Source organism: Mustela erminea, chromosome 1 (genome assembly GCF_009829155.1).
Source record: "Mustela erminea isolate mMusErm1 chromosome 1, mMusErm1.Pri, whole genome shotgun sequence".
NCBI classification, from domain to species: Eukaryota; Metazoa; Chordata; class Mammalia; order Carnivora; family Mustelidae; genus Mustela; species Mustela erminea.
This window is the reverse complement of record NC_045614.1, coordinates 181,905,145-181,918,130: the sequence shown is the minus strand read 5'-3', so window position 1 is coordinate 181,918,130 and position 12,986 is coordinate 181,905,145. Positions and strand designations below refer to the sequence as shown.

The window sequence follows — 12,986 nt, the reverse complement described above, 5'->3', positions numbered from 1 at the left end:
CTTTTGTTGTGTATTAGGGAAATTGTTGTGTATTATGGGAAATTGTTTTCCACCCCTCACTTTACATCTGGAAGTGTCATTGTGTTGAAAATGAGTATTTTGCAGACAGCATATTGATGTTTTTTTGATTTTTGTATTTTGTATTTTTGTTTTGTTTTTTGTTTTTCCCATTCTGATACCCTGTGTCTTTTGATTGGGGCATTTAGCCGATTTACATTCAGGGTAACTATTGGAAGATGTGAATTGAGTATCACTGTATTGCCTGTAAGGTGATTGTTACTTTCCATTGTCTCTCTTCCTTTCTGGTCTGTCACTTTTAGGCTCTCTCTTTGCTTAGGGGACCCCTTTCAATATTTCTTGTAGGGCTTGGTTTGGTGTTTGCAAATTATTTTTGTTTTGGTTTGTCCTGGAAGCTTTTTATCTCTCCATCTATTTTCAATGACAGCCTACCTGGATATAGTATTCTTGGCTGCATATTTTTCTCATTTAGTGCTTTGAATATATCATGCCAGTCCTTTCTAGCCTGCCAGGTGTCTGTGGATAGGTCTGCTGCCAATCAAATATTTCCACCACTGTATGTTACAGACCTCTTTCCTCAGCTGCTTTCAGGATCTTCTTTGTCATTGAGACTTGCAAGTGTTACTATTAGATGTTGGAATGTTGACCTATTTTTATTGATTTTGAGGGGGAATTCTCTCTGCCTCCTGGATTTTGATGTTTGTTGCCTTACCAAATTAGGGAAATTCTTTGCTATAATTTAGTTCAATAAACCTTCTGCCTCTCTCTCTATCTCTCTTTCTTCTTCTGGAAGCCCAATTATTCTAATATTGTTTCATCTTACGGTATCACTTATCCCTTGAATTCTCCCCTTGTGGTCCAGTAGTTGTTTGTCTTTCTTTTGCTCAGCTTCTTTAGTCTCCATCATTTGGAGCTCTAATTCACTAATTCTCTCTTCTGCTTCATTTATCCTAGCAGTAAGAGCCTCCAATTTTATTGCACCTCATTAATTGTTTTCTTTATTTCAACTTGGTTAGATTTTAGTTCTATTTTTTGTCTCCAGAAATGGATTTTATTTCTCCAGAAAGGGATTTTCTGGTATCTTCCATGCTTTTTTTTTTTTTTTTTTTTTTTTTAAGCCCAGCTAGCACCTTGATAATCATCATTCTGAACTCTAGTTCTGACGTCTTACTAATGTCTGTATTGATTAGGTCCATAGCCATTGGCACTGCCTCTTGTTTTGTTGTTGTTGGTGGTGTTTGTTTGTTTTTTGTAGTGAGTTTGTACACCTTGTCATTTTATCCAGATAAAAATAGATGAATGAGGGACACCTGGTGGCTCAGTGGGTTAAAGCCTCTGCCTTTAGCTTGGGTCATGATCCCAGGGTCCTGGGATTGAGCCCCACATCAAGCCCCCTGCTCAGCAGGGAGCCTGCTTCCTCCTCTCTCACTGCCTGCCTCTCTGCCTACTTGTGATCTCTGTCTGTCAAATAAATAGATAAAAGCTTTTTTAAAAAAATAGATGAATGAGAGAACCAAAAAATAAAAGTGTAGCAACAACCCTAGAAAAATATAAACTAACCTAATTGTAAGAGACCTGAAACTAGACTAGAGGGAGAAGAATGGAGGGGGAAAATATATATATATACACATATATATATATATATGTATATATATATAAAAGACTAGTGAATAGAACAGAGGCACATAATTGATTTTGGGTGTATTTTGGTATGTTGGAAAAATCTGCCTCCTAAATTTTAAAAAAAGGAAAAAAAAATATATATATGGGTAAACACAATGAAGGAATAGCATATGAATGTAAATTTAATGTAAATGTAAATTTACATATATGTAAATGGAAGTGGAAATTTTAAAAGATTCTAAAAAAGGAATTGATAAGAAATTGGTTGAAAAAAGAAAAACAAATGGAGGATAGAATGTGATCAGACTGGAGACTAGAACAAAGTCATGTGCTAGATTAGGGTATATTTTGATTTGTTCGAAGAAACTGTATCCCCAAATTTTTTTTTTTAATTAATTTTTTATTTTTTATAAACATATATTTTTATCCCCAGGAGTTGTATCCCAAAATTTTAAAGAAAGATAAACCTATATGTGTACAAAAAATAAGGTTAAATACAATGAAGGGATAGAATATGATTATAACAATGAAAATTTTAAAAGATTTTTAAAAAAGTTATTGATAAGATATAATAGTCAAAGAGGTTAAAGTAGGAAAGAAAAAAAAATTTTTAAATATAATAAGTAAAAATAAAATTTGAAAAGTTTAACTCTGAAAGATTAAAGAATCATGTGAAAAGAGCCATGATTCTATGTGTTGCATTCCCCTAGCTCTGGAGTTCCACAATTCTCATTGATTGGTGAACTTGGTCTTGGCTGGCTGTTCTTCCTGATCTTCTGGGGGGAGGAGCCTCTTGCAGTGATTCTCAAATGTCTTTGCCCAAGGTGGAATTGCACTGCCTTTGCCAGTGGCCAGGCTAAGTAATCTGCTCGGTTTTGATTGAAAGAGCTTTTGTTCTCTGAATGCTTTCCATACAGCTTTGGAGGATGGGAATGAAAATGGCAGCCTCCTGATCTCCAGCCTCATAGGAGCTGAGAGCTCAGGGCGCCACTCCTCAGCATACCCTCAGAGAAAAGCAGTCAATCCCTCCAGTCTCCCTGGTCTCAGGCTGAACTCCAAGTTCACCTGGTCTGTGACCAAGAATTTCTATCTCTGATGCACGGCCCCATTTGGAGACTCCAAACCCAGAAGATTCCTGCAGCACACTTCTGTGAGGTTCCTGCCAGAGGAGGAAGGGGGGGAGGGGCTCCCTGGATCTGCCACTTGTGGCATCCCTGCTTGAAGACCAGTGGCATGACTGTGCTACGGATCATGGTTTAAGATCACCCCAAGCTGAGAGCCTGCTGCTTGGCTCTGTCTCTGCATTCAGCTTCCGCACTATGATACCTGGGAGGTTTGCCACACTCAGACACCCCTGGTCTTTTAGTGACCCCACAGGTTCTGAGACCACACTGTCCCTTCAAGGGCTCCACACCCGCTGAACCTCTGGAGTGATGTCCTTCAGTGGAGTAGAATTCTAAAGTTTCACATTTTGTGCTTCACTCTTATACAGCTTGCCGGGAGCTGGCTTCTCCCCAGTATGGTCTATCTTCCCATCTATCACCTCAGATTCACTTCTCTGCACATCTGACCCTCCAGAAAGTGGCCGCTTTTCTATTCATAGAGTTGCTGCTATTCTTCTCTTCTATCTCCTGTTGAATTTGTAGGTGTTCCGAATGGTTTGATAACTATCTAGCTGAATTCCTGAGACAAGATGAACTTTGGGTCTCCTACTCCTCCTCATCTTGCTCCTCCCTCACATCTCTGGTTTTGCTGTGTCATCTACTTTACCCTTGCTCCTCAAAATATGTCCATGGGCCAGCAGGAGACTTTAAGGCTCCATCCTACAAAATATTGAATCAGAATCCTCATTTTACCAAGATCCAAAGGTGATGTGTATGCACATCCCATTTTGAAAAATACTGCTCTAGATTGCAATGTTGTTGAGGAACATGGCAAAGGAGAAAAAATGGAAACCCTGAAACAAGTCAGAGCTTGAAAGAAGAGTACACATGCAATCAGCAAATTGCACACACACACACACACACACACACAAAAGTCTATTGATTCTAGAACTATGAATGCATCAGTTATTTTATAAAGCTAGAAAGCAAAAACACAGATAGATTTTAATTACTATTTTCTCCCTGTATTTTTGGGGAGTGGGGATAAGGAGAAGATCCTATAAAATATAGGAAAAGATAATATGATTGGCTCTTCTTGATTTTTTTTTTCTTATTCATCTTATAGCTTCTAAGAACACTATAGGGTGTGCCATAGGTTAATATTAAAAATAACAAATTATACTTTGTTTATTCTATTTGAATGATGTTCATTAAAATTTTATGTTATACACAATTGCTATCAGATTTTATGTGTCCAATTAATATTATATTAAGTGATTTTTTCAAAAGATTTTATTTATTTATTTGAGAGACAGAGATCACAAGTAGGCAGAGAGTCAGGCAGAGAGAGAGGAAGGGAAGCAGGCTCCTGGTTGAGCAGAGAGCCTGATGTGGGGCTTGATCCCAGGATCCTGGGATCATGATCTGAGCTGAAGGCAGAGGCTTTAACCCACTGAGCCACCCAAGCGCCCCTTAAGTGATATTTTTGTAAAGGAATCAGGTAAAGGAAGCAGATGTGTGGGTTCTTAAAATACAGCTGTGATTGAAATTAAATAATTAGCAGCAATATTTTAGAACAATTTTTCATATAATATATAACATAATTATAAAAGTGGTTTGTTATGAGATCTAAATTTTCTTATACTGCTACTGCTTAGAGCTACAAACCAGAAAATGTTGGATATGGATTTAAAGGAAAGAAAATAAATATATAAATGAGACAATACTTTGTATAAATCTATAAAACACTGAAAAGTAAAAGATCTCTTTCTCTCTCTCACACACACAGACATATATATTTAATATAACAAAGGGCTCTAAACGCATCTGTATTATCATGACATATTTTGACTGAAAGGAAATAATTTCATCTTTTACTCTAATATTTTTTAACTGACACTGAAACTAATTTTCAAATGCAAAATCTTAGAAATGACTTTGGTTAGCAAAAATGAGTTATTTCATGAAACATATTTATGAAAAATCTTGTATCCTGTATGATTGATTTATTGTTAAAAAGATAGAATAGAGCTTTTTATGTTCTCCTAATTTTCAAATGCTAGAGTTTTTCTTATTCTCAAAACTGTCTAAATTACATAAACACAATCCTATATTTTTAAGAACAAGACATGGAACATTTACCTAGTTTTATCCTTTACTAATACTTACTCTGTTTTTTAAAAAATCAAACATTAAGATAAAGTCAGACTTCTCTGGAAATAAGTAAAACTCAATGGACCATGCAAATATCTACCTACCAAATACCTCAAATTCAGTATTACATTCAAAGTCAAATTTTTGTATAGTGCATAACAATGGAGAAACTGAATTTACATTACTTTGTTGTAATTAATATGTCCTTAAATGTTTTAAAAATAAAGTAATACATAATAAAATAAAATGAAATTATCATTTTTTATTTGAAATGAAAGAATAAGAAAATGGAACAGCTTTCTCCCTTAACTACATTTAAGATCTTATTATATCTTATCTATAGCCTATCACTTTGATTTCTAACCCATTGAAATTACCCCTTCTTATCAAGTACTTTGGACTTAAGAACTTTTAAATTAAATAAAAATATTATAAACCTCTTTTCTATAAAGAACAAATAATTCCTGAGTGTACCAATTAGCAATGAAACTTAATCATGCACAAAATATCAATAAATGAATATATGTCTTGATAAAAGTATTCAAGATTTCATTCATGCTGAAATAAATCCTTTACCCAAGTGAAGAGCATTTATCTCAATGTAAATTTCACTGCAACTATATATTTTTAAATATTCAAATTATTCCGATGACTTTTTTCAATTAAAAATTTTTTTCAAGCAAAATCTTTTTTTTGTTGTTGTTTAGGTTTTTATTTAAAATCCAGGTAGTTAACATACAGTGTAATCTTAGTTTCAGAAGTAGAATTTAGTGAATCATCGCTAACATAAAACACCAAATGCTCATTATAACAACTACCCTCCTTAATACCCATCACTTATTTCACTCATTCCCCTGTCTACCTCCCCTCCAGTAACCCTCAGTTTGTTCTCAGTCTGTTTTATGGTTTGCCTGTCTCCTTTTCCTCCCATGTTCATGTGTTGTTTCTTAAATTCCACATATGAGTGAAATCATATGGCATTTGTCTTTCTCTAACATTTCTCTTAGCATAATACACTCTAGGTCCATCCCCATCACTGCAAATGGAAAGATTTCATTATTTCTGATGACTAGATAATATTTCACATTTTCTTTATCCATTCATCAGTCATGGATATTTGGGCTATTTTCTGTAACTTGGCTATTATTGATAGAGCTGCTATAAATATCGGGGTGCATATGTCCATTTGAATCAGAATTTTTGTGTCCTTTGGGTAAATAACCAGTAGTGTAATTGCTAGATCACTGGAGTGTTCTATTTTTAACTGCTTGAGGAACTTCCTTACTGTTTTCCAGAGTAGCTGCATCAGTTTTTATTCCCACCAACAGTGTAAGAGGGTTCGCCTTTCTCCACATCCTTGCCAGCATCTACTGTTTCCTGTATTCTTAATTTTAGCCATTCTGACAGGTGTGAGGTGGTATCTTATTGCAGTTTTGATTTGTATTTCACTGATGATGAGTGATGTTGAGCACCTTTTCATGTGTCTGTTAGCCATCTGGATATCCTCTTTGAAAAAGTATCTATTCATGTCTTCTACCCATTTCTTAAGTGGATTATTTGCTTTTTGGGGGTTGAGTTTGATATGTTCTTTATACATTTTGCATACTAACCCTTTATCAGATATGTCATTTGCAAATATCACCTCTTATTCTGTGGACTGCATTTTAATTTTGTTGATTGTTCCTTTACTGTGCAGAAGCTTTTTATCTTGATGAGGTCCCAATAGTTCATTTTTGCTTTTGTTTCCCTTGTCTCTGGCAACATGTCTACTAAGAAGTTGGTACAGCCAAGGTCAAAAAAGTTACTGCCTGTGTTGTCCTCTCAGATTTTGATAGTTTACTGCCTCACATTTAGGTCTTCCATTGATTTTGAATTTATTTTTGCATATGGTTTAAGAAAGTGGTACAGTTTCATTCTTCTGCATGTTGCAGAGTCCTGTTTTCCCAACATCATTTGTTGAAAAGACTGTCATATTTTTTCATTGGATATTCTTTCCTTCTTTGTCAAAGATTAGTTGACCACAGAGTTGTGGATCCATTTCTGGGTTTTCTATCCTGTTCTATTGTGCTCAAGTACCATACTTCATCAAGACATACCAGTCTTGATGAATGCAGTTTGTAATATAGCTTGAGGTCCAGAATTTTGATACCTCCAGCTTTCCTTTTCTTTTTCAAGACTGCATTTGCTATTCAGGGTCTTTTGTGGTTCCATACAAATTTTAAGATTGTTCTATCTCTGTGAAAGACACTGTATTTTTATAAAGATTACATTATATAAGCAAATTGCTTTTAACAATATTTACTCTTCCAGTCCATGAGCGTGGAATGTTTTTCCATTTCTTTGTGTCTTCTTCGATTTCTTTCATAAGTGTTATATAGTTTTCAGAGTACCATTTTTTTACCTCTTTGGTTTATTCCTAGGTATCTTATGGTTTTTGGTGTAATTATAAGTGGGATTGTTTCCTTGATTTCTCTTTCTGCTGCTTCCTTATCAGTGTCTAGAAATGCCACAGATTTCTGTATATTTATTTTGTATCCTGTGCTATTACTGAATTCATGTATCAGTTGTAGCAATTTTTTGGTGGAGTCTTTCAGGTTTTCTACATAGAGTATCAAGTCACCTGGGAATAGTGAGAGTTGGACTTCTTCCTTGCCAATTTGGATGTCTTTTATTTCTTTGTGTTGTTTCATTCCTGAAGCTAGGACTTTTAGTAATATGTTAAGTGGGGAGAGTGGATGTCCCTATCTTGATCTTGTCATAGAGGGTAAGTTTTGTTTTTCCCCTTGAGGATTATATTCATTGTTTGTCTTTTGGATATGGCCTTTATGATGTTGAAGCATGTTCCTCTATCCCTACTTTGTTGAGGGATTTATCAAGAATGGATGCTGTACTTTGTTAAATGCTTTTTCTGCATCTGTTGATAAGAGTCATCTGATTCTTATTCTTCCTTTTACTAGTGTGGTGTATCACACTAGTTGATTTGTGAATATCGAACCACCCTTGCAGCCTATTAATAAATCCTATTTGATTGTGGCGAATGATTCTTTTAATGTACTGTTGGATTTGATTTGCTAGTATTTTGTTGAGAATTTTTGCATCCATGTCCTCTTCCCTTTCTTTATAAAAGATGACAACTTTCTCATTGTAGGTATTCTTTAGCAAATAAGTTCATCTCACATTGTTCATGTTGAAATCATACCTCAAATACATTTTACTTTCTTTTGGACATAATCAGATATTGTGAATTTGGCCTTCCCAACTGTATTTGAGGCTCAGAAAATTAATATTATCCTCATGTAAACTTAAATCTTAAGAAAGGAGATTAATATTCTAAAATGACCTGGTTTCTCAAATGGAGTATTAAAAAATCAAAACAAAACAAAACAAAAATCCAGTCACAATAGTAATATAGTTCTATGTCCCACCCTTCTATTTTATTTATACAGTTACTTTTAAATTTTATTTCTGAAGTAGTTGTATTTTTATTTGCTCAAACCAAAAAGGACTAAATGTTAAATTAACAAATATTTGCTTTTTAAAAATTGAAAAAAAGTTGGAGACGGTGCTTCTAGTTTTGACTTGAGTAAATGAAATCTGTTACATTTTGAAAGATAATGTCACAAAATTTTTAAATGTAAATTTTATTTTTAGATGTAAAATATTTAAAAGAAGAGGATGCAAATCGCAAGACATTCACTGTCAGCAGCACACTGGATTTCCGAGTGGACCGGAGCGACGATGGCGTGGCTGTGATCTGCAGAGTAGACCATGAGTCCCTCAATGCCACCCCTCAGGTGGCCATGCAGGTGCTAGAAATACACTGTAAGTAAAAGCTACTCCCTTCCCATTTATCTCAGCAGAAGCAAATCTCTTCATCTACATTGACAATCATTTCAAAATATCCTGAATTACCACATGTGGGCAGCAAAATCTTCAGCAAAGTGAAATACAGCTACTTTCACTGGTATTAATCACATTCAGAGGAAGGTAGTTCTTGCCTTAATATCATTCTTTAAAAAAAAAATTAAAAAAGATTTTATTTATTATTTGACAGAGAAAGACACAGTGAATTAGGGAACACAAGCAAGGGGAGTGGGAGGGAGAGAAGCAGGCTTCCTGCTGAGCAGAGAGGCCGATGAGGGGCTCATTACCAGAACTCTGGGATCAGGACCAGAGCCAAAGGCAGACACTTAATGACTGAGCCACCTGGGCATCCCCTGAATATCATTCTTGACAAGGAAGAGAAATAAAAGAAATATCCTTATTTAAGGTTAAAACTTCTAATTATGTTCCACTGGTGACTTGATACATGTGTATGCCTGTGGGTAGGGTAGGAAAATTTGTTATTTTAGCAGAGTCAATGAGGGTGGACCTTATTGTATGAAAGTGACTTTGTTATACATAAATGTGTTGTCCTTTCTGTGCTTTTAAAATGAGACAATTTTTACCTTCTATATGAGATATTTTAAGTCTTTATAAATACATGGGCATATCAATTATGTTTTCTTCATCAACTTCATTATTACTGACAAGTGATAGGAACAACATTAATTGGCTGACTCCAGTGGGTCAATGGCAGTCCTAAATGCTTTGCTGGCATTATTTCATCTCGTGCCTCATGTTAGGGCATCAACATAAAAACCTGATGAGTAGTTACCCTCTTTCGTCACAGTTTATGGACAATGACACTGAAGGTTATAGTGGTTGAGTCATTTGGCCAAGTTTATACAACTAACAAATGGTAGAAATTTTTATTTGTTAGTAAGGCCCTGGGTTATAACAGGTGATCTAGAAATATTTATTTACATGAAAATGAATCAACTGAATATATAAGATAAAACTAAAAAAAGTAAAGCCCACAAACAACAAACTCCTGTTTTCTCATGGCATCCATTCTAGGTAGGAATGACAGAAAAGCAAAATAAGTAAAAACAACTTATAGCATGTTGTACATTAAATGCTATGGGAAAAAAATAAAGCAGAAGTAATAAGGAGTATGATTTAGGAGATGGGAATGGAGTTCAAAGAAAGTATATGTGTGTTAGAATATAACATATATAATGTGTTTATATGTAAATATTTATTTTATTACATATATTAAATTATATCATTATATATTATATTATTATAAATATATATTATATTTATATTATACATATATTTAAATAACAAATATTAGTAGATCAATGTAGAGGATATTAACTGGAGGGTATTTATGAGAGAAGATCAGAGATACCAGAAGGACCAGACTTTATTTTTTTACTTTTTGATAGAGAAATGTCAATCTGATTATGATTTTTAATTGCTCTCTGTATTTTAATTATTCTTAGTTTAATATTAATTGAAATTATTATACTATTTTAAATACTTTCAATTATATTAAGTTAGTTTCATTAATTTTCCTCTTATTCTCATTGAAACAAATTCCACAGCAAGCATATCTTAGAGCCCAAACTGAGGTTGTCTTCAAATTTCAACATTTATTCACAGTGACACCTTGGGATAATTACTAAAACTGTTTGAGCTTTGATTTTTAAATTAGATAATTCATTTATACAAGAATCAAACTAGACAATTTGTTTATGGCATTTAAAAACTTTTAATGAGTTCCACTTGCCTTAGTTAGTTCAAGTTGCTGTAACAAATATACCCATATCCTGGGTGGCTTATAAACCAAAGAAATTTATTTCTCACAATTCTGGAAGCTGAAAGTCCAAGATCAAGCTGTAGGTAAAGGGTTTCATCCTGGTTTATAGATGGCTATCTCCTCTCTGTGTCTGCACATGGCAGAAGGGGCTAAGGACTCTGGGGTCTTTTTTGTAAGAGATCTAATCCTAGTCATAACTTTCTGGTAGCCCCACCTGTAAATATATCACATTTGGAATTAGGTTTCAATGTATGAATTTTAGAGGGACACAGGCATTCAGCCTATAGCACCTTCCATTTCCTATTTTTTATCAACATGTTTTCCAAAATGTAGGAAATTGTATAATTTGATATGTCAAGAGGACCCAGGTTATCAGCATTTGACTTAAACTTTTTTTCACTTATATATAAAGTGAAGAAAGATTTAAAAATAATATTTAATTACTAATTTAACTGTAATTTTCAGTATTAATAAAAGAAAATAATTAAGTCATAACATTTATTAAAGGTCACCTGCCAAAGACTAATCACTAAAACCCCACCAACAGTCAAGTGAAATCAGATATTTTAGTTTGCTATGGCAAAGAAGAGGCATACCAGATGAATCTCTAGGTACTAGTAAGAAAGAGTTTGAAGAGACTTGTTAGAGAATTTGGGTTTGTCCTGAATATTTTAAAGAGGATTCTGGATTGAGTGCTGTCAGTATTGGGAGCTAATCAAGCATGAGTATGTTGGTAACTTTTACCTAGAAAGCAAAAGCATTAAAGCATAATTAGATTTGCTCTTATAAAGATGCAGCAGTTAATCATGCTAATTTTTTGTGCTTGCTGAGTGTCCTGGTCTCTGTCTTGTTTCAGAACTGGACATGGAATAGACTTGCCTTTGCCTGCTTCTACTCATAGTCACAGGCAGCTCCAGCTGATTATTGTGTAGATTCTCGAGAATCATTTATGTTTTTGAGAAAATTTCAGCTTAGCCGTCAGAAGCCAATTGTTAGCTGCCAAAGTCATTGTTACTTTCTTGGGAGTCTAAAATGGAGCTATTATACATATACTTCCTGGGTATTTTTTGCTGTTCACTATATCTCAGTGTGCATTATTAAGCGAACTTAATGGAGGAAGGCAATTGTCTCATTTTTTAGAAAGTTTTGCATGAAAAATATTACACTTGCTATCCAATTAAAAATAGCAACTCATTTTATCATATTTTAATATGTAAGTGGCTAGAAGGCAAAGACCATATCTATTTAAATTATTTCTTTTAGCATCCAGCTTACCACCATTCAAGTATGTGAAGGTAATTAAAACTAACTGATGATAATGCTGAATGTTCCTTTAGGGATGCAAAACATTCCCCAGAGATGAAACTCAGAGCGGAGAATGGAGAGTGGGGATTAAGCAGTAGTTTGCATTAAAATTAGAGCAAATTGAACAAATTAGGTGTGGTCTTCATGGCTCTGCATAGATACACATGTACAATATGCATGATGTGGAAATTTCTATCAGTGTAAGTGGGCGGAAAGAGAAAGAATTTGAAAAGAAGAAGGTGATTAGTCTAGAATTTTTGGAACATAAATTTTAGGATTCCTGCATTGTTTTACACTGTCCTATCATGAATAACCACAAAAGTTGGCCCAAATGGAAGAATATTTAGCATTTTGGACCCCAGAACATAAGAGTTGTCACTGTTTTCTGTGGTGAGTGATAAGACCAAATATATAATTCTACCATAATGGAAAGTTATGACTATACTTGAAACTAAAATCCTGTGTAATTATGGAAAGGCAAGTTTGATAATAAATTAGGACCTGTTAAACACATAAGGCAAAGAGCAAAAAATATAGTAGCAGGAATTATATTTCTAGGCCTATGTTTTAACCCCATAACCTTGTGATACACAATTTAGAAGGACACAGTCTCTAAAGTATTTCATAGTAATCTGCATTTCTTTACAGAATATTAATCATAAATTTTAATGCCATATGAAGGAAAATAGTCTTTAAATTTGAAATTTAAGAAAATGCAGACTTTTCACTGTGAACCACAAATAACTGCAAATTTCACTCAACAGATAACAGTACACGGTGTACCTGAGCAGTGAAAAATGCCACTCTCTTTTTTCATAGGTGGAAATTCTAATTCATCTTTCTATTTTTATGCAAATCTCCTTGAAAACAATAACTTTTTATTTGTCTGATTTAATTTTTAGAAGAACAGATAGTATAAGTCAGATTTTTTTTAATTTTAAGTAAGAATAATGTACCCACACGGACAGCAAGAAATATGCACAAAACACAGAAAAGAAGAAAATAACTGAACATTCCTTTTCTGTATGTGGCACTGACAAAAATTTTACAAAAAGTAGGCTGTTACTGAAAAGGAGAAGCAGAAGAGACAGATTAGTAAAATATTTCAGAGTAATGAATGTTCTAACAATTCATTT

At 34.0% G+C, this 12,986-nt stretch overlaps 1 protein-coding gene across 3 annotated transcripts in view; it reads left to right on the top strand.

The window, feature by feature from the left end:
• CADM2 (cell adhesion molecule 2) overlaps nucleotides 1-12,986 on the top strand; it is a 1,075,448-nt gene that overhangs the window by 919,476 nt on the left and 142,986 nt on the right. For all 3 annotated transcript variants that reach the window (XM_032352192.1, XM_032352186.1, XM_032352199.1), the window contains one exon: nucleotides 8,550-8,720. In XM_032352192.1, coding sequence (XP_032208083.1) covers nucleotides 8,550-8,720 — 171 coding nt within the window. The remainder of the gene's footprint in view (nucleotides 1-8,549; nucleotides 8,721-12,986) is intronic.